Source organism: Hyperolius riggenbachi, chromosome 8, assembly GCF_040937935.1.
Source record: "Hyperolius riggenbachi isolate aHypRig1 chromosome 8, aHypRig1.pri, whole genome shotgun sequence".
Lineage (NCBI taxonomy): Eukaryota > Metazoa > Chordata > Amphibia > Anura > Hyperoliidae > Hyperolius > Hyperolius riggenbachi.
Genome location: NC_090653.1, coordinates 66,854,076 through 66,873,937, shown reverse-complemented (window position 1 = coordinate 66,873,937; position 19,862 = coordinate 66,854,076). Strand labels below are relative to the sequence as shown.

The window sequence follows — 19,862 nt, the reverse complement described above, 5'->3', positions numbered from 1 at the left end:
TTTAACCCCCATTCAGAGAGGTGCAGGGACATATAGTTGTGCTTTTTACTCACAAAGAAATGTCACAGTGCTACTCACATCTGTGTGTGACAATGGTTCATAGTTCCAGTACCTGCTGCTGGAATGAACAAGCAAGACATCCAGTTCATAGATTCAGGCGCATCGCATTACTTGCAGGTTAAAACACATTTTTATTCCAATACTTTAAAATACTAAAATAGCCCACACAGCCTATTCACATAGTTACAAAACCCGAGTGTTTTTCCCCTTGATAAGGGCTTTCTCAGGATCGGTTAAAAATATTGTTGACCACCTCAGCCCCGGCTGGATACTGTACTGGTTAAGGGGCTCTGCCTCTGATACAGGGGACCAGGTTTTAAATTTCATCTCTTCCTGTTCAGTAAGCCAGCACCTATTCAGTAGGAGACCTTGGGCAAGACTCCCTAATGCTGTTACTGCCTATAGAGCACACCTTAGTGGCTGCAGCTCTGGCGTTTGAGTCCGGCAGGAGAAAAGCGCAATATAAATGTTCTGTGTCTTGTAACCACCTCTGTGATTGCTGTTTCTAACTGTTTACCATGTGTGTGGCCTAAATAGACAAAACACAGAACATTTGTGTTGTGCTTTTCTCCTGGTGCCAGAGCTGCAGCCACTAGGACGTGCTCTATATAGGCAGTAGCAGTGTTAAGAAGTCTAACCCAAGGTCTCCTCACTGAATATGTGCTGGCTTACTGAACAGGCGGAAACCCAGGTTTCCTGTGTTAGAGACAGAGTAGTACACTAGAGCAGTACACTATCCAGCTACTGTTTTAAGAAGTATTGGAATAAGTGTTTTAACCTGCAAGCAATGTGATGCATCTGAATCACGTATCTATGTAAAGTTAGGGTTTGTATCTAATTCCTGACACTGCTTACTTGATAAGAACAGAGATGGATGTGGGCGGAGCTAAATCAGATGGGAAGAGAGAGTGTGCAACAGGACCTTTTGATTAACATCCCATTTTAAAGCGGATCTGAGATGAAAAACTAACTATAACAAGTAACTTGTCTATATATCTTATCTAAAGTTTAGATCGTTTACACAGCAAATCTAGCTGCAAACAGCTTTAATATAATACGATTATTTCTTCCTGTGATACGACAGCAGCCATGTTGTTTGTAAACATTACACAGAGGCAAGCTTATCTGCATCTTGAGCACTCAGCCTGTGAAAAAAACCTTATCACCCCTCCTCCTCCCTCCTCCCCTCTGCCTCTGAAATCTCTGGCTAGTAATACCTCCCCCTCCTCCTGCCCAGACTGAGCTCCCATGAGCCCTTGCTACTGTCTGAAAGTGCCTTGGCTCTCTGAAAACCTGTGGGTGTGGCTTGTTTAGTTTATAGGGAATTAGAGTGTTAAAACAAAAACAAAAAAGTATTTGGCTTGAGGAATGCCTTATAAACAATAGGAAAGGAACACAATAATGTAATGAGTAAAAGTTCATCTCGGATCCACTTTAACTACTGTCTGGATTAAAATTCAGCAGAACTGAACTCATGCACAGACAGAAGAAAAACATAGATAAATGCACCCTGTATGTATTTAGAGAGTTTAGCCTTTTTAATTCCCCCTCATTTGTGTCTCATCGCAAGTTGTAATTTGATCTCTCCCGTGTCACATGACTGCCACGGAAGAGATGGCAGATGAGCTCATTTGAAAGCACAGGCTTTTATCAAGATGTCTGCTTCCATGAATCAGGAAGTACACACAGTGCAGATTTATTTTAGGATTTGTATCAGCTGTAACAAAGATTTTTTTTTTTAAAAAAACGTTATGCTGTTGTGTATCTTTTAGAGCAGAGAGGATGTTTTGAGTTCAGGTCCACTTTAAAGAGGAACTTTAACCCAGTATTGAACTTCATCCCAATCAGTAGCTGATACCCCTTTCCCATGAGCAATCTTTACCTTTTCTCAAATAGATCATCAGGGGGTCTGTTTGGCTGATGTTGTGGTGAAACCCCTCCCACAGTGTGATGTCAGGGCTATGACCCTGACAGTTCTGTCTGTGAACCACGTTGCATTGTGGGAAATGACGTCTGTTTCCAACTGCCAAGCAAGCAACATATACCTTTGTGCGTAGAACTCTCAGTAAGGGCTCAAATCCACTAGAAGCCTTTTTCTAAGCACTAGTGATTTGAAAAAAGCTCTTGCTGATGCAATGCTATGGGGGATTTTTATAAAATACATCGCTCACTTACACAATTACATTAGCAAGAGCTTTTCAAATCACAAGGCGCCTAGAAAAGTGCTCTTGGTGGGTTTCAGTCCTAAACAAGCATTTCCCAGAAATCACTTGGCAGGATAAACATGCCACCACCAGTGATATATTTCACAATGTTAATCTGGGTGAGGAAAGATTTTACAATGGGCAAATACTGAGTAAATTATAAATTATGTAAAAAAAATAAACACTTTTGTTTTCACTACAGTTTTTCTTTAACTTTACATTGTTTATACTGTACATACATGGTAGTCTAGACTGCTATTTATGAACTTGCTTTTTTTTTTCTTTTTTTTTTTTAGAGAGCTGCTTAAACCTGGAGCTGAAGTTCACTCCTTTCCAGCTGTGTCATGCAGAGTGAGTATCAGTAGTTGTGAGTAGACAACAAACAAGACAAATAACATTTATATCGTTCTTTTCTCCTGGCGGACTCAAAGCGCCAGAGCTGCAGCCACTAGGACGCGCTATATAGGTAGTAGGGAGACTTGCCTAAGGTCTCCTACTGAATAGGTGCTGGCTTACTGAACAGGCAGAGCCGAGATTCGAACCCTGGTCTCATGTGTCAGAGGCAGAGCCCTTAACCATTACACTATCCAGCTAGAGTAGACACCATTCATGGAAAGGCTAGGAGGTAATGTCTTCCCAATTCAGTGAAATGGATAGAGCAGCTCAGAGGGCTGGAGAGATTTTAGAAGTAGGTACATCGGTCAAGCGATCAGCATTTTATGACCTCCAAAAATCTACTTAGGCATTTTTCTCACTTGCAAATGTGGCTATATAGATGTCTTCCTAGGCGGTGTGGACGAGCCTGACTCGTCCAAGGAAAAATAGCTAAAAACGAAATAGACAAGTCAAGCTTTTCCAGCAATTCTAAGGCAGGATTCAGATTTTTGCATTAAAATTTGTATGCATTTTTTTTGCATGCTATGGAAACCTGCATGTGAAAATTTGCATACGAATGCAAATTTTAATGTGGAAAAAAAACACAATGTGGCCTGGCAGAAAGGAAAAATTTTATAAAAATGTATATTTTTCTTCTTCCATGATTTTGTGATTGAAACTTTTTTTATTATGCGCAAAATGTATACCAGACTCTTGCTTGACACATTTTGGTAAGTTACCAGTAAAATTTTAATGAAAATCAATTGAATCACTTTTTGCACAGAAATCTAGCAGAAATTGAACACCAGGAAGGGTAACTTGTTCAGGCTGTTGGAAGCAGATATGCCTAAAACAATTGTATGTATAGTCTTAATCCTGGGTGTTTTCTTGAACCCCACAGTTATTTTAATTTTAAAGGTTGGAAATCTAAGATTAAAGGTTTGTTTTTGTTTTTTTAACCTGCTGAGCGGTCTGGACGAGCTCAGCTCGTCCAACACCGCCAGAGGCTGCCGCTCAGGCCCTGCTGGGCCGATTTTCGTAAAATAAAAAGCAGCACACGCAGCCGGCACTTTGCCAGCCGCGTGTGCTGCCTGATCGCCGCCGCTCTGCGGCGATCCGCCGCGAGCAGCGGCGAAAGAGGGTCCCCCCAGCCGCCTGAGCCCAGTGTAGCCGGAACAAAAAGTTCCGGCCAGCGCTAAGGGCTGGATCGGAGGCGGCTGACGTCAGGACGTCGGCTGACGTCGATGACGTCACTCCGCTCGTCGCTATGGCGACGATCTAAGCAAAACAAGGAAGGCCGCTCATTGCGGCCTTCCTTGTTTATTCTGGGCGCCGGAGGCGATCGGAAGAACGCCTCCGGAGCGCCCTCTAGTGGGCTTTCATGCAGCCAACTTTCAGTTGGCTGCATGAAATAGTTTTTTTTTTATTTAAAAAAAACCCTCCCGCAGCCACCCTGGCGATTTAATCAGAACGCCAGGGTGGTTAATTACATGTTTATTCTCCTTTCATATAGACTGATCTTGAGCTGTTGAACTTTGTATCAGTCCCCGGCACTCAGAAGTGTTACCTAACCACACAGGAGTTTTTTGGCCTATATTTAGTTAACACTAAGTTATGCTGTTGTCTGGTGGTGCCCTGATTCTTCCCAATTGTAATTATAGCTCTGTATATGGTGTATTCTTTAATTTCACATTGATTTCTATAACAAACAGTTTAAACAAGACCTGTTACTTTCAAAAAAACAAAAAGTTAGATACTTGCACAAAGAGGTAAACCTTCAAATGGTCCAGAGGCTTCCCGATCCATCTTAGTGCCCACCTCTGCTGTATTGGACTCCTCCGAACATATCCATATGCTCTCATTGCTGCGTTTCCCCTTGAGTACGAAAGTAGCTGTACTCGTACTTACATGAATATATCCACCCCTGTGCAGTAAACTAAATCAACTCGTTCACAAACTGCTTTGGCTTACTGTGCTGGTGTAGCCGTGTGTGCACATTGGGAAGCAAGGTCACAAACTAGAAGACGGTCCTGTCAGCGGTTGGGGTTGGAGTTGAGAACATGAGAAGCCTCTGCACCATCCAGAGGCTTCCGTGTACATGGGTGACTATGTAACTTTTAGAAAGTCGCAGGTTCTCTTTAAAGGGACACAGAGCTGACATTATTAAAAAGATTTTATACATACCTGGGGCTTCCTCCAGCCCCATCCGCACTGATCGCTCCCACGCCGCCATCCTCCGCTGCTACGAGAACCGGGTCCCGTCACTGACGTCATCGGAGCCAGGCTACGCAGGAGAAGTGCGCCCTCTACGTATCTCTCCAGCGGCTGGTGGAGAGATACGCAAGCAGCGCACTTCTCTTATGCTAGACTGACTCCGAGTGACAGAAGTACAGGGTTCTCGTAGCAGCGGGCAGCGGAGGACGGCGGCGTGGGAGCGATCTGTGCGGATGGGGCTGGAGGAAGCCCCAGGTATGTATAAAATCTATTTAATTTTCAGCTCTGGTACACTAAGTAGATTCTTTGATAACAAGTGACTTTTTGGCACAGGATTCAGGATGAAGGCCAGCAGGAGAACGTGTTCTTACTGGGGGGAAATGATCAGTACATACATCTGTATAAGGAGGTAAGAGAATGTACATGACCTGCTGTCTCTTCTAGGTCTTTATCCATAACATGAAATGCTTTGTGCCATAAAAACAAATCCACTCTTCCCTACCTTCAGAAAGTGTGTTGATCCCCCCCAGTAATGGGTAATCGAACTTGACTCAAATGGCTCAATCCTCAGTCGGGAGAGCAAGTGCAACTCCTCCAGGAAGGCACACCACCCCTGCTCCACACAGTGATACACAGTATAATAGAAGGAGGCACTCCACAGGCAGGAACTTGCGTTCAGTTTTATTACATGTCGATACACGCTATATGTTTCGGGCTCCGCCCTTCATCAGGTGAGTATCGAGATGTAATAAAACTGAACGCAAGTTCCTGCCTGTGGAGTGCCTTCTACTATACTGTGTTGATCCCCATTGCCTTGCATGCACTGGTGACATGTCTGTCAGTTGGTGTGCCTGCAACTCACCACCTCTTACCATGATCACTCACATCAGTTTTTTGATTAACGAGAGTTGGAATTGCCATTAAGCAAGATAAGACACAGTGGTGTAACTAGAGGGGAGCAGCACCTGCTATCGCAAGGGGCCCAGAGCTGTGGGGGATCCCAACTACTAACCTTCCCTTCCTCCAATACAGGGGACCATACTTCTGAGCAGCGGTTTTAGTGGCTACACCTGTCATGGGTGTGAAGATCATGATGGCCGTGCTTGTTTTGTGACCCTTGTGAGATGGGCCTCAAGGCTGTGATCGGTACCAAGGGGAGGCAAGGGAAAGGGTTTAAACAGTGGGGATCAAAGTTTTTCTTGGGGGCCCCGTGAATTGTAGTTATACCGCTGCACAGACAAACCTTTCCATTAATAATTCTCTTTGAATAAAAGATTGCAATGTAGAAAAAAAAAAATAAACCCACCTACTTTGCTTAAAGGGAACCTAAACTGAGAAGGATATGGATTGTTCCTTTTCAAATAATTCCTGCTGATCCTGTGTCTCTAATACTTTTAGCCACAAGCCCCTCAACAAGCATGCAGATCAGGTGCTCTGACTAAAGTCACAATGGATTAGCTGCATACTTGTTTCAGGTGTGTGTTTCAGACACTACTGCAGCCAAAGAGATCAGCAGGGCAGACAAGCAACTGGTATTGTTTAAAAGGAAACATCCATATCCCTCTCAGTTAAGGTTCCCTAACCCAAACAACTCCTTCCATCTGGTGATCCAAGTGAACAGCAATTTTAGTTAGATGTTTGCTCTAAGGAACAAGAGGGATATAAAAACACACGATTGGTTCGCACGATGGCCAGGGGCCCCGGACCTCTCTCACTGGCCGGGGCCCCAAGGCCAATGCGCGATACCTGGAGGGGAGTGCAGGTGGGCCTGGACCTCTCACACCCAGGCTCTGGACCTCTCACATCCAGAAAACCCACCAACACTGCCTCCATACTGAATGCTAAATTCGACACACACAAGCAATAGAACACAGCAATACATGCATCCAGCTACATGAATGCTAATGGCTGCTAGATGTGGTATGGCAGGTAAAGGGTGTATGACAGTGCATCCTGATTGGCTGACGAGCACCTGCTGACGACTTAAATGTAGCTGGATGCATGTATTGCTGTGTTCTATTGCTTGTGTGTGTCGAATTTAGCATTCAGTATGGAGGCAGTGTTGGTGGGTTTTCTGGATGTGAGAGGTCAAGAGCCTGGGTGTGAGAGGTCCAGGCCCACCTGCACTCCCCTCCAGGTATCGCGCATTGGCCTTGGGGCCCCGGCCAGTGAGAGAGGTCCGGGGCCCCTGGCCATCGTGTGAACCAATCGTGTGTTTTTAAACGTTGTTTTTTTTTTCAGCTCCAGGACATGGCAGACAGGTGAGCGGTTAGGGAGGGACCCCTGTGGGAGGGATGCCTGCACGGGGCGGTCCTGCTAGCGACGCAATCTTGCGATTTGCGTCCAACTGAAGCCTCCCACCTGAATGCTAATGGCTGCTAGATGTGGTATGGCAGGTAAAGGGTGTATGACAGTGCATCCTGATTGGCTGACGAGCACCTTCTGACGGCTTAAATGTAGCTGGATGCATGTATTGCTGTGTTCTATTGCTTGTGTGTGTCGAATTTAGCATTCAGTATGGAGGCAGTGTTGGTGGGTTTTCTGGATGTGAGAGGTCCAGAGCCTGGGTGTGAGAGGTCCAGGCCCACCTGCACTCCCCTCCAGGTATCGCGCATTGGCCTTGGGGCCCCGGCCAGTGAGAGAGGTCCGGGGCCCCTGGCCATCGTGCGAACCAATCGTGTGTTTTTAAACGTTTTTTTTTTTTTTTCAGCTCTAGGACATGGCAGACAGGTGAGCGGTTAGGGAGGGCCCCCTTGGGAGGGATGCCTGCACGGGGCGGTCCTGCTAGCGACGCAATCTTGCGATTTGCGTCCAACTGAAGCCTCCCACCTGAATGCTAATGGCTGCTAGATGTGGTATGGCAGGTAAAGGGTGTATGACAGTGCATCCTGATTGGCTGACGAGCACCTGCTGACGACTTAAATGTAGCTGGATGCATGTATTGCTGTGTTCTATTGCTTGTGTGTGTCGAATTTAGCATTCAGTATGGAGGCAGTGTTGGTGGGTTTTCTGGATGTGAGAGGTCCAGAGCCTGGGTGTGAGAGGTCCAGGCCCACCTGCACTCCCCTCCAGGTATCGCGCATTGGCCTTGGGGCCCCGGCCAGTGAGAGAGGTCCGGGGCCCCTGGCCATCTTGCGAACCAATCGTGTGTTTCTAAACGTTTTTTTTTCAGCTCTAGGACATGGCAGACAGGTGAGCGGTTAGGGAGGGCCCCCTTGGGAGGGATGCCTGCACGGGGCGGTCCTGCTAGCGACGCAATCTTGCGATTTGCGTCCAACTGAAGCCTCCCACCTGAATGCTAATGGCTGCTAGATGTGGTATGGCAGGTAAAGGGTGTATGACAGTGCATCCTGATTGGCTGACGAGCACCTGCTGACGACTTAAATGTAGCTGGATGCATGTATTGCTGTGTTCTATTGCTTGTGTGTGTCGAACAAGAGGGATATGCAAGCTATTTCCTTTTAAATAATACCAGTTTCCTGGCAGCCCTTCTGATATATTTGGCTGCAGTAGTGTCCAAATTACACCAGAAAAAAAGCATGCAGCTAATATTGTCAGATCTGACAATAATGTCAGAAACACCTGATCTGCTGCATGCTAGTTCAGGGTCTATGGCTGAAAGTATTGTCAAAAACCTGAGCGGTTCTTGCCTATTTCAGGATTGCTAACTCAGTAAAGGACCAGCCCTTAAAGCATTGCTATCATATAAATCCGGCATAGTGGGGTCTAAACCCTCTATCACAGTAATTATAGATTGACTGTATACCTTGAAATGAATCAGAGCACTCAGTATATGATATTATATAAAAAAATTGTATTTGCTTATCATACAGCATTGATACAAAATATGAACAGTTCCAAGTAGTGTTTCCCTCTAACAGTATTCCATTTCATCAAGGCTTTATAGCCAAACGATCATCAATCTTCTAAGCACATTCAAAAACGAATATAACAGTTGTGTTATGTAGAATAAGATCAAAAGTAGTCTCATCTGTATCAATAGCTGTGTATCTAGTAGCTGTGTAAAACTTGTAGTAATCTTCTTAAAGAGATCGCATAAAAAATTGCTTCTAATAAAACTTCTTGCTAACATCTTAACAAAACTTAATGCTGAAAAATTAATAAAGTAAATCACCAGAATATTAAGCATATTACCCCTTCTCTGTCATCTCTTCAGCATCTAGAACCACTTGTGGGAAGGTAGCTTCTGCCTCATGTGTCTTCTCAGGAGATTGATGGGCTTCTGCAAACTATGAGCATTCAGTTCCTACTTTTATAGGGGTTGGATGCAATATGGCTGCCTAATCTGGACTTTCCCTGAATCCCAGACTCTGATTGGCTAAAGCTTCCGTGCATCAAACGCTATCCATGTTTTGAATACCTAAATCACAATATTATTGTTTATAAATTCTTAATTACCTTATCTTGTGGGAATTAACGTCATCTTGACATTTTGACATTTGATAAAAAGGTCATATTTGACGCAGTTAATTAAAAATGGACGTCACCAGCCATCTTGTCTGCTGGCTCACCCAGACATGAAGACTAAACAATGTCATTCATGACGCATTTCTGATAGTGTTCACTGCTAATTAGGTTGGAATGTCTTGGTACTTCCCCAGACATGAGATTGGTCAGGTTGACACTGTAACCAGACCTGTGAGAGTCTTCAGCAATTTAAGTTTTATTGAAACATACAGGGCTTCTAATATACTTAAATATAAAACTTATTATATAATTCTTCTTAAAACAATTAATCATATAAGATATAATTGTATATTAAATCTTAATAATATAAAATCATTTTCCATATAAATATAATAACTTCAACCGGCAGAGGTCAGCCTTTTTTATAACAAATAACAAACAGTATTAATAATGTTAATTTTATAAGACTATGAAACCGCCAGGTGGCATCATTTGTCCTAAGTACGGGACAACACAAAAACCTTTGAACTTATTATTGACATTCCAAAGAACAATTATAGTCTAAACAACTTTTTGGAAAACAGCTAATGTATTTTGAAACTTTTTCACTGCAGAATCCAGTTTACATGTAATTCAAAGTAATACATTCTTTTCTTTAGGGTTTAACAATAACTATTTCTTTCTTTAGAAGGACTGTATTGATTATTAATATTTAGATTAATAATATCTATGTGTAAGAATTGAGAAAATGTGCATATATAATTACTGCAGTAATGTGAGTTTAACTTGCTTCTCTGTCTTCACACAGAAGCCTCTTTAAATGTCAAGGCCACGCACTAACATAAACAAGAATGTTCTGGCTTTTTGTAACTAGAATAATCTTATAGGCCTCACAGCCTGGAAAATGCTGAGATGTCATAAAGCAATATATTAAAGAAGTAACCCAACTTTACAGTTTACAATGAAATTTTGCATAGAACATTAACATTTAAAACCTATACATATGACAGCTTTTCCTGCATAAATAAAACCGCTAGAATTCTGACAGTATTGGAGGCCAGAGGATCAGCAGGGCTGCCAGGCAACTAGTATTACTTAAAAGGAAATAAATATGGCAGCCTCTCTAGTTACAGTTGTCCTTTAAAGCAGACCGCTAACTAAAATTGCTATTCACATGAATCAGCAATATGCATTTCTCAGTTCCATTACAAGTTTGGTTATTTTTAGCTTTCTTTCTAAGGAAAAAAAATATTGCTTTAAATTTTCCTGCGCAGGCATAATGAAATATATATTGTAGATGGGAATATATCCAAAGTGGGTAACCCTGTGGCAACCAAGCCTTCATCACACCACTGTATAACCACTGAAAAATCTATATGCAAAGTGCATTTATTAGAAACCGTTAATTGAATTTCAGAATGAAAGCCTACACCAGTTTGAAGAGCAGCCTGTTGAAAACCTTTTTCCAGAGCTGAAAGATCTCCCCAGCAAGTAAGACATTATGGTTTGTTCTCTTTACCGTCTCCATTGCATTTTCAAGCCTTGAACATGAATGTGCTTACCATTTTATATTCATTTAAAGCAAATCTGACAGCAGAGGCTACAGCAAGGGAAAGCTTTCTGCCGTTGTAATAACACTCCCTGCTGCCTATCACGGTTTCCAACTATGTCATCATGTTTCCTACGTATGTGTATTAGGATCCTGTTTTCCTGCCCGGTTTTTGGGACGCATGCTGCTTATGCTGCTAATATGTGCTGCTGATATCTCAGCAGCAACACCTCCAACACACTTCAGGGCGTGAGGATATGGAGAGGACCCCCAAGCTATGTGTGCGCTAAATTGCAGCTCCACAGCTCCGCTGATCCTGAGATCCAGCAATGTAAAGCTGATCTATTCTGTGGACAACAGCTCCAGGCAGGCCAGGAATTTACACCCAGGACCCTCGCCTTCATCTGCTTGGCTTCGGGCATTGCGCCCACTTCGGCTACTACCTCTGCTCAAGCAACTTTACTAAACCTGTTTGGTTGGTGGCATGGATAGTGTTTCCCGACGGGTCTCCGCACCTCTAGGCAGCACTGAGCTGCTGTCCATGGAATACATCAGCTGTTAGTTTTGTGACGAATCAGCTACTATCCAGACTTTTCTGCGAGGGAGATGCAGGTCCTAATACCTACTGTATTTTTCGTACTATAATGGGGGGGGGGGGGGGGGAAAGTCCCTGTGTCTTATAGTCACATTGTTACATTTGGCTAGTGCCTTTGTCTTTCGTTCACCCCCCATTAATTCCAGCGGCAACTGTAGCATGGCAGAGCAAGGCTGTGCGCTGTGTGTGCTCTGTCTGCTTTAGCCATCTGACAGAGACAGCTCTTTGAGCGTCTGAACTTCACCTGCTGGGCCCACCATGCTCGTCCCCTGCTGTACTCGCGTTGGAAGCAGCTTGTCAGTGATGCAGCATCCAGGTACAGGTTACGTATGAGACTGCCTTAATTGCTGCATATGTCACCTTATTTGCTGGGCAACTGCTTGCAACTTCATCTATTTGTTCACTGCTGGTTGTGCTGCTGAACTTTTCCTTGTTTCCTGAACTGTTATCTGCTCCTTCCGTTTTCATACAGTGCTGACTACTCTATTAGATATACAGGCTAAACTTATGGAGGGTTGCTCTCTCCTTTGCCTTTCTCATTGCTGTACAAGCTGGATGCTAGCTGGGACTGCTGTAACTGGGGGGGGGGGGGGGGGGGTATTGCTGTAACGGGAGTGGGAAATTTACTGTAAGGGAGGGGATCACAGAGATGGCTTGGGGTGTGTGTGGGAGGGGGGGGGCGGTAGTAGCTCTGTAAGACACACCTGGAGCGTGGAAGCACCAGGTTTAGAATATATATTTTTTCCCCATGGTTTTCGCCCTCTAAAAGTTCGGTCCAGAGCGTCTTATGGACTCATAACTGAGGAAAATACTGCAAGTACTAAACCGTTTTTGTTTGGTGATAAATTGCAAAAACAAAAATTTGCAGCACTGATACATGTTTGTGCCAATCTTTCTTTTTAATACTTTTGCCTGCTGTGTTTTTGTAAATTGCGTGCGCTGCAGTGCCACTTTTTTGTGACTCCCGCAGCGTAATGCAGAGCGCCAGTCAGTGGTTAATATTTACCTGATCTGGACGCCGTATCGCTTCTCCGCTTCTACCACCGAGCAGCACTGTAATGCCGACATCATCCTTCGGATCCTAATTAAGCAAAATGACATTGGGAGTTTGCCAGCATTAGAGCTGATCTCTTCTCTCACCACTGATCAGAGCTGTAATGCTGACATCATAGTTACATAGTTACTTGGGTTGAAAAAAGACACGTCCATCGAGCTCAACCAGAGAAAAAAAGCACAACACCACCCTGCTCCCTCATATATCCCTGTTGATCCAGAGGAAGGCGAAAAACCCTTACAAGGCATGGTCCAATTAGCCCCAAAAGGGAAAAAATTCCTTATCGACTCCAGATGGCAATCAGATAAAATCCCTGGATCAACATCACTGGGCATTACCTAGTAATTGTAGCCATGGATGTCTTTCAACACAAGGAAAGCATCTAAGCCCCCCTTAAATGCAGGTATAGAATTTGCCATAACTACTTACTGTGGCAATGCATTTCACATCTTAATCACTCTTACTGTAAAGAACCCTTTCCTAAATAAATGGCTAAAATGTTTTTCCTCCATGCGCAGATCATGTCCTCTAGTCCTTTGAGAAGGCCTAGGGACAAAAAGCTCATCCGCCAAGCTTGTATATTGCCCTTTGATGTATTTATACATGTTAATTAGATCCCCTCTAAAGGTGGCCACACACGATACAATACAATTATCCAATTTTACAGTAATTCGATAAAAACGATAGTATCTCTCAAAAAAAAGAGAGCTTTTTTTTTTTATTCGACTGAAAAATCCCATCGGATTTCCCATTTTTTTCTATTTAAATTGATCCGGAATGCCAGATATTTCTCTTCAATCTCTACTAAAGATTGTATGGTGTGTGTTGGATTGTTAATTTATTAATATACACACCCTAGCAATTTTCTCTGAGTTTCCAATCATTTTTATCATAACTGAGGAAAACCTTGAACATAGGTGTGTGGTACATTGGTCATATTTTTGAAATGTTACAATCAGTCAGAAAAATTGATTGCAATTCTTAAATTGAACAGATATTTAAAAAATTGTGTGGTGTGTGGGCCACCTTAAGGCGTCTTTTCTCAAGACTAAATAAACCCAGTTTGACTAACCTTTCTTGGTAAGTGAGACCTTCCATCCCACGTATCAATTTTGTTGCTAGTCTCTGCACCTGCTCCAAAACTGCCATATCTCTCCTGTAATGTGGTGCCCAGAACTGAATTCCATGTTCCAGATGTGGCCTTACTAGAGAGTTAAACGGGCAATATTATGCTAGCATCTCAAGTTTTTATTTCCCTTTTAATGCATCCCAAAATGTTATTAGCTTTAGCTGCAGCGGCTTGGCATTGAATACGATTATTTAACTTGTCGATGAGTACTCCTAAGTCCTTCTCCAAGTTTGATGTCCCCAACTGTATTCCATTTCTTTTGTATGGTGCTAGACCATTGGTACAACCAAAATGCATGACTTTATCTGCCATTTATGTGCCCATATAGCCATCCTATCCAGATCCTGTTGCATTATGTCACTATCTTCATGATAGTTGATGATTCTGCAAAATTTTGTGCCATCTGCAAAAATAGCAACATCCTCCTTGGGGTCCCTATCACATGTCATGTCATGGGACCACGACCCGAAGGAGGATATTGGCATTACAGTGCCGCTCGGTGGTAGAAGAGGAGATAAGATCCTGCAAAGATACATACCTAGTTCTTCCTCCAGCACCCTTCAGGCTAATCAATCCCTTGCTGTCCTCCTCTGCTGCCTGGATCTGCTGCTATGGGTTCCAGTAATTCGGCCAGTCTGCGCAGTCCGGCTCCGCAGCTCCCGCGACCGGGAGTGTTCTGCGCCTGCGCTGGATGCTTACGGCTGCAGGAGTGCACATGCGCACTATGCTCACTGTGCCCCGACTGGCTGAATTACCGGGACCCATAGCGAAATATCCAGGTTGCAGAGAAGGACGGCAAGGGACTGATTAGCCTGCAGAGGCTGGAGGAAGCCCCAGGTATGTATAATTTTTTAAAGTTCAACTTATAATACCAAACTTGGTTATTTTTCAGTGTTACTTGGCTGAGTGTTCACAACGTCCCTGACACTGAAAGGCGCATTACAGCTTACGGATGTCAGAGTGGATATTTTTGCGTGTCACATGTAGATCACAGGAAACGAGGTAAGAGAAATTCAGAGCCTCTCCTCTACTTGGAAAAAGTAGGTTTATTGTTGCAAGCCTCAGCTGAAAACCGCCAGTGAACAGAAGTTTGGCGTCTTTCACACGAGCAGTTGATGGGCAGTGAAAAGCCTCTCAAACTCTCACAACTGCTCACTGCTGCCTGGTAACTGCTCACTGCTGCCTGGTAACTGCTCACTTCTGCCTGGCAACTACTTGGTGAACACACAGTTCAACTGTCCATGGAAAAGAGGCCTTACAAAACACATCAGGCAAGAGCGATTGGTCCTTCAGGATCTCAATAGGGAAGCTCAGTGACTTCATGGGACACGGCTATACAGTTTTAGACCTCTTTTCCATGGGCAGTTGATAGGCAGTGAAATGCATCTCAAACTCTCACAACTGCTTGCTGCTGCCTGCAAACTGCTTGCTGAGCACACAGTATAACTGCCCATGGAAAAGGGCCCTAACCCTGCCAAAGTTTCATCACGCACTGTGAAGTGTTATCCGACTGTAATACCTGGTACACACAATGATATTTTATGGCAGACTTACTGCCAGATCGATTATTTCCAACATGTCCGTTCTGATTTCCAATCGATTTTCCATTCACTTCTATGAAAAATCGATCGGAAAATCAGAGCGGACACATTGGAAATAATCGATCTGGTAGTAAATCTGCCAGAAAATCTCATCTTGTATACCAGGCATAAAAGCCCCATCTACACGATACGATTCTTTGTGCGATTCGATTACGATTCTATTTACGATCCGATTAAATCTGACATGTCTGATTGAGATTCAATTCGATTTGCCATTGTTTTGCAATGGTAAATCAAATTGAATCGAATCACGATCGGACATGTCGGATTTAATCTGATCGTAAATAGAATCGTAATCGAATCGCACAAAGAATCGTATCGTGTAGATTAGGCTTTAGAGTGTCACATGACTGCAGTTGTACAAGTGCTAGTTTTCTAATCCTTCAGCACAGCGATATTTGCCTCGATAGTGGGGAGGCTTCTCAGATCCTTTTACATGCCACTGATCCTAAAGTCTTGTACACACGTACAAGGCATGTCCCCAGGATCAGAAACCCAATCTATCGGTCGACATTGGGAGACCAAGGCTGTACAGACAGTTCGCTAGCCTGAGGGCTAGCCACATGTTCTGTTGCTAATTGCGGGGTGGAGGGCTGGCAGGGTAGAATGGGAGTGATGTCACACGTTGAGTGGGGAGAACAATGTTTTTGAACAAAGGGATCCACCAGGCCTTAGGCATTTTGGGGCTACTGTATGCACGTTGGATCCTTGTTAGAGGCGATCGTTATCGGCTGCCTCAGATGAGTTTCATCTAGAATGTGTACACAGCATAAGCTGGATCCCTCTTTATCTTCTCGACAGGAGCGCAGCCAGGGACAAGCAGAAGCGCATTCGGCATGTGCCATTACGCTCTTGATATGCCTAGTAGAGGGAAGCCCTTGTGTATTGAGGAGCTTTTCTCTGTGCCTGGTACGCTTCCCTTTACTGTGCATGTGCAGTGTACTGTGTAGGAGCACATGACCAGAGTGGCTTTGCACACCCATGGCCATGCTCCCAGCAAAAAGAAACCTATTCGACCAGTAGAAGGGCCTAGCGCTGGATCGGTGGGATGACCTGGGAAGCCTCTGGACTATCCAGAGGCTTCCAACTACCGAGGTATTAAACTTTTTTTGTTTTGAAATTCACTTCAGGATTGCTGTGACCATAAGTAATCATTGGCATAAATATTTAATTTTTGCAAAGTTAGTTTTTTTTTTTTTATATATAACCTCCTCGTGGTATCCTTCCTCTAACCTAAATGTAGGAAAGGCAAGTATTATAAACTGAAAATTACTTTGAAAACAAACATGCAGATATTGCCCCTGATGGCCTTCAACGCTAGTAAACTAGAAGAAGGGTTAACATTTCTGCTTTGTTTACAATTGTATATGTCCCACTGGGGATAATTCCTTTCACTATGGGCTCATTTACTGCAAAAGCCATGTTATGCTACACTAGTTGCGCTACATGTAAGCTATGATGTAAGCTATGCTGTGAATACCTGCTCCACTTTTTAGTCCAGTTTTCTGTGTTAATAAATTGGCGCCGGAGTGGAGTAGCTATAGGGTAAGTGGAGGTTCAACTACCCCTCGACCCCAGAGCCCCATCTAGACCCTTTCTTCAGCCATGTCATTAGCTCTTTATTGGTGCTATAGCCAGGCCCAGATTTACATCACAGGAGCCTATATAGGCACAGGTGTCCTGGCACCCTAGACTTCGCCCCCAATGAACCTACAAACCCCGCTGAACCGCACCACAAGTGTACTGACTGGCCCAGCTGTCACTTCTCCCTTAGTTCCCTTGCCCGTCATGGATAGCTACAGGTGCCCCTTAGCTATAGTAGCCAGAGCGATCCTCTGTACTAAGTAACTAGAAGTGTCCCTAGGTAGTAGTAGCTAGAGGTGCCCCTGACTGAAGGGAGATCTGGTCAGTGGAATGTTGAGACCCGTGTGAGTAACTCGAATTTACACTCCGCTCAATACTAAGCATAGATAAGGTGGGAGGGAGGTACTTGGGGAGAGGAGAGAGGGCTGCCTTTCCATCATCAGGTGCCTGTAGGCATGTGCCTACTGTGCCTTATGGTAAACTCAGCCCTGGCTATAGCGGTAATGATCACAAATATATGGGCTTATTGTTGACACTATTGTGCCTCTCCCCATGGCTCACACAATGTGGTTGTGCTTGGAAAGCAGGCTTTTGCACTCTATCTTTTGATTGTTCTATACCAGTGGTTCCCAACCTGGGGGCGATCGCCCCCAGGTGGGCGATTTGGGTTCTAAGGGGGGCGGTAAATTTGTGGGGGGTGACAGGGGGGCGATCAGTATGAAAAGGCAGAAAAAATATGTCGCAGTGTCATTTTTAAGAAAATTATGGGCAAAAAATATGATCTGTATAAAATATGCAAGTGTGCATGATAGTTGCGTAATTCCTCAGGGCTCGTTGGTCACGCGCCGGTGTAATGTCAGATATTGCAGCCCAGAAGCAGCCTTCCTCACTGAGTATCGCGCATGCTCAGTGGGAAGTTAGATATTATTTACCTGAAATATCTCCGCTTCCGCACCACGTACACTCCCGAAATTTTCAGGGGAGGGAGGGGACCCCCAGATCTAGCTCTGTGTTGAATTGCAGCCCCCGAGCCCCGCTAGTTCCCGAGATAGGTTTGCTGCAATCAGTCTCGGGAACCAGCGGGGCTCGGGAGCTGCAATTCGGCACAGAGCTAGATCTGGGGGTCCCCTCCCTCCCCTGAAAATTTCGGGAGTGTACGTGGTGCGGAAGCGGAGAATTTTAGGACGTTTTACGTGGCTGCACAATTTAATGGGACGCAGGCTCCTACTGCACATGCGGGGCTGCACAACGTGCGGGGCTGCAATAGCTGACATTTCACCGGTAAGGGAATTGGCGCAAAGTAGTTGTCACCAGCTATTTTTAGCTGGCAAGGTCACAGCGCTACCCCCTCCACTGGCACCACCACCTGGCGTAAGGGTATGCGGTACTAAGAGAAGGGGGGCGACAGGGGTGAGTCGTCTTCCCCTAAGGGGCGATACCTCATAAAAGGTTGGGAACCACTGTTCTATACAGTACAGGAGACTTGGTGTAAAATCTGCACTGGACCCCATAGTGCTCTGTCACACTGAGCCCCAGTGGATAGCTAGATAGAGTACTGGTAAGGCTATTGCCTTCAATGTGGGATTTAAGCCTTTAAACAGGGTTGGAATCCCAGCTTAAGCCAGTATCAAAAACAGTAAGGAGTCGTTGGGCAAGGCTCCATAATAGTCCTGGTGGCCTGTAGAGCGTGCTTTAAATGGCTGCAGTCCTGAAGCACTTTGAGTCTGCCAGGAGAAAAGCATAGTATAAATGTTATGTTTCTTAACATTTATACTACGCTGCTGTTACTGTGATGCTAGTCTAAGCGGTGGGGGTTGATTGACCACAGAATGCATTGCCACAATGTGATGTGACCTCTGTTCTTCTATTTGTAGAGATTCTCCAGAGTTGGTCACTTCAGCAGGATGGTCCTCTCTCAAAAGTGCTGATATTCAGCATGCCCAGCGTGCAGCAACAACCAGACGAGGGGCTCATGTGGCATGGTGAGGATACCCAAGTGTCTTTTCAGCCCAAGATGACTTCTATATTGACCCTCAGTAACTGTCGTTGTAATCGTAGATGGCTATGAGGAGCAGACCTTCAAGGAGGAGTACAGCATCCTTGTGACCAGCTCTATAGAGCTGTCTGCAGTTTATAGGTCAGTTCATCAGTTTGTCCCATTGCACATCACACTAATAAGGCATGTTTGCTACAGGGAAGTTGTGACAGATGTTTGTTTTCCAAGAGGAAGTCCTGTACGTCTCATTTTGCATAAACTGTGTCTTCACAATAAAAATCGTAGTAATTTGTTTTCTTCCATTTGCATACATCCTATAAGGCTAGGTTCACAGTGGGTGTTGCATTCCCTGTAACAGCAGAAACACAACTGAAGGGGAAAGGGCTGCCACAGGTTACCTGCAGATAAAGTGAGGCATACACTCTGTGAAAATTAGTGTGCTTCACTTTACTGTTAAAGGGAACCTAAACTGAGAGGGATATGGATTTTTCCTTTTAAACCATACCAGTTGCCTGGCCTGGCAGCCCTGCTGATCTCTTTAGGTGCAGTAGTGGCTGCATCACACACCTGAAACAAGCATGCAGCTAATCCAGTCTGACTTCAGTCAGAGCACCTGATCTGCATGCTTGTTGAAGGGTTGTGGCTAAAAGTATTAGAGACACAGGATCAGCAGGAGAGTCTGGCAACTGGTATTATTTTAAAAGGAGAAATCCATATCCTTCTCAGTTTAGGTTCCCTTTAACCACTTGAGGACCACAGTCTTTTCGCCCCTAAAGGACCAGAGCCTTTTTTTCCATTCAGACCACTGCAGCTTTAACGGTTTATTGCTCGGTCATACAACCTATCACCTAAATACATTTTACCTCCTTTTCTTGTCACTAATACAGCTTTCTTTTGGTGCTATTTGATTGCTGCTGTGAGTTTTAGTTTTTATTATATTCATCAAAAAAGACATGAATTTTGTCAAAATGACTTTTTTAACTTTCTGTGCTGACATTTTTCAAATAAAGTAAAATTTCCTATACATTTGAGCGCAAAAGTTATTCTGCTACAAGTCTTTGATAAAAAAAAAA

The 19,862-nt window shown here is 44.3% G+C and overlaps 1 protein-coding gene across 1 annotated transcript in view; it reads left to right on the top strand.

The window, feature by feature from the left end:
* The window catches only part of KPTN (kaptin, actin binding protein), a 68,644-nt gene that overhangs the window by 22,266 nt on the left and 26,516 nt on the right, over nt 1-19,862 (top strand). Inside the window, exons 5-10 of the mRNA XM_068250583.1 lie at nt 2,561-2,615; nt 5,187-5,262; nt 10,699-10,772; nt 14,501-14,610; nt 18,668-18,775; nt 18,852-18,930. Coding sequence (XP_068106684.1) covers nt 2,561-2,615; nt 5,187-5,262; nt 10,699-10,772; nt 14,501-14,610; nt 18,668-18,775; nt 18,852-18,930 — 502 coding nt within the window. The remainder of the gene's footprint in view (nt 1-2,560; nt 2,616-5,186; nt 5,263-10,698; nt 10,773-14,500; nt 14,611-18,667; nt 18,776-18,851; nt 18,931-19,862) is intronic.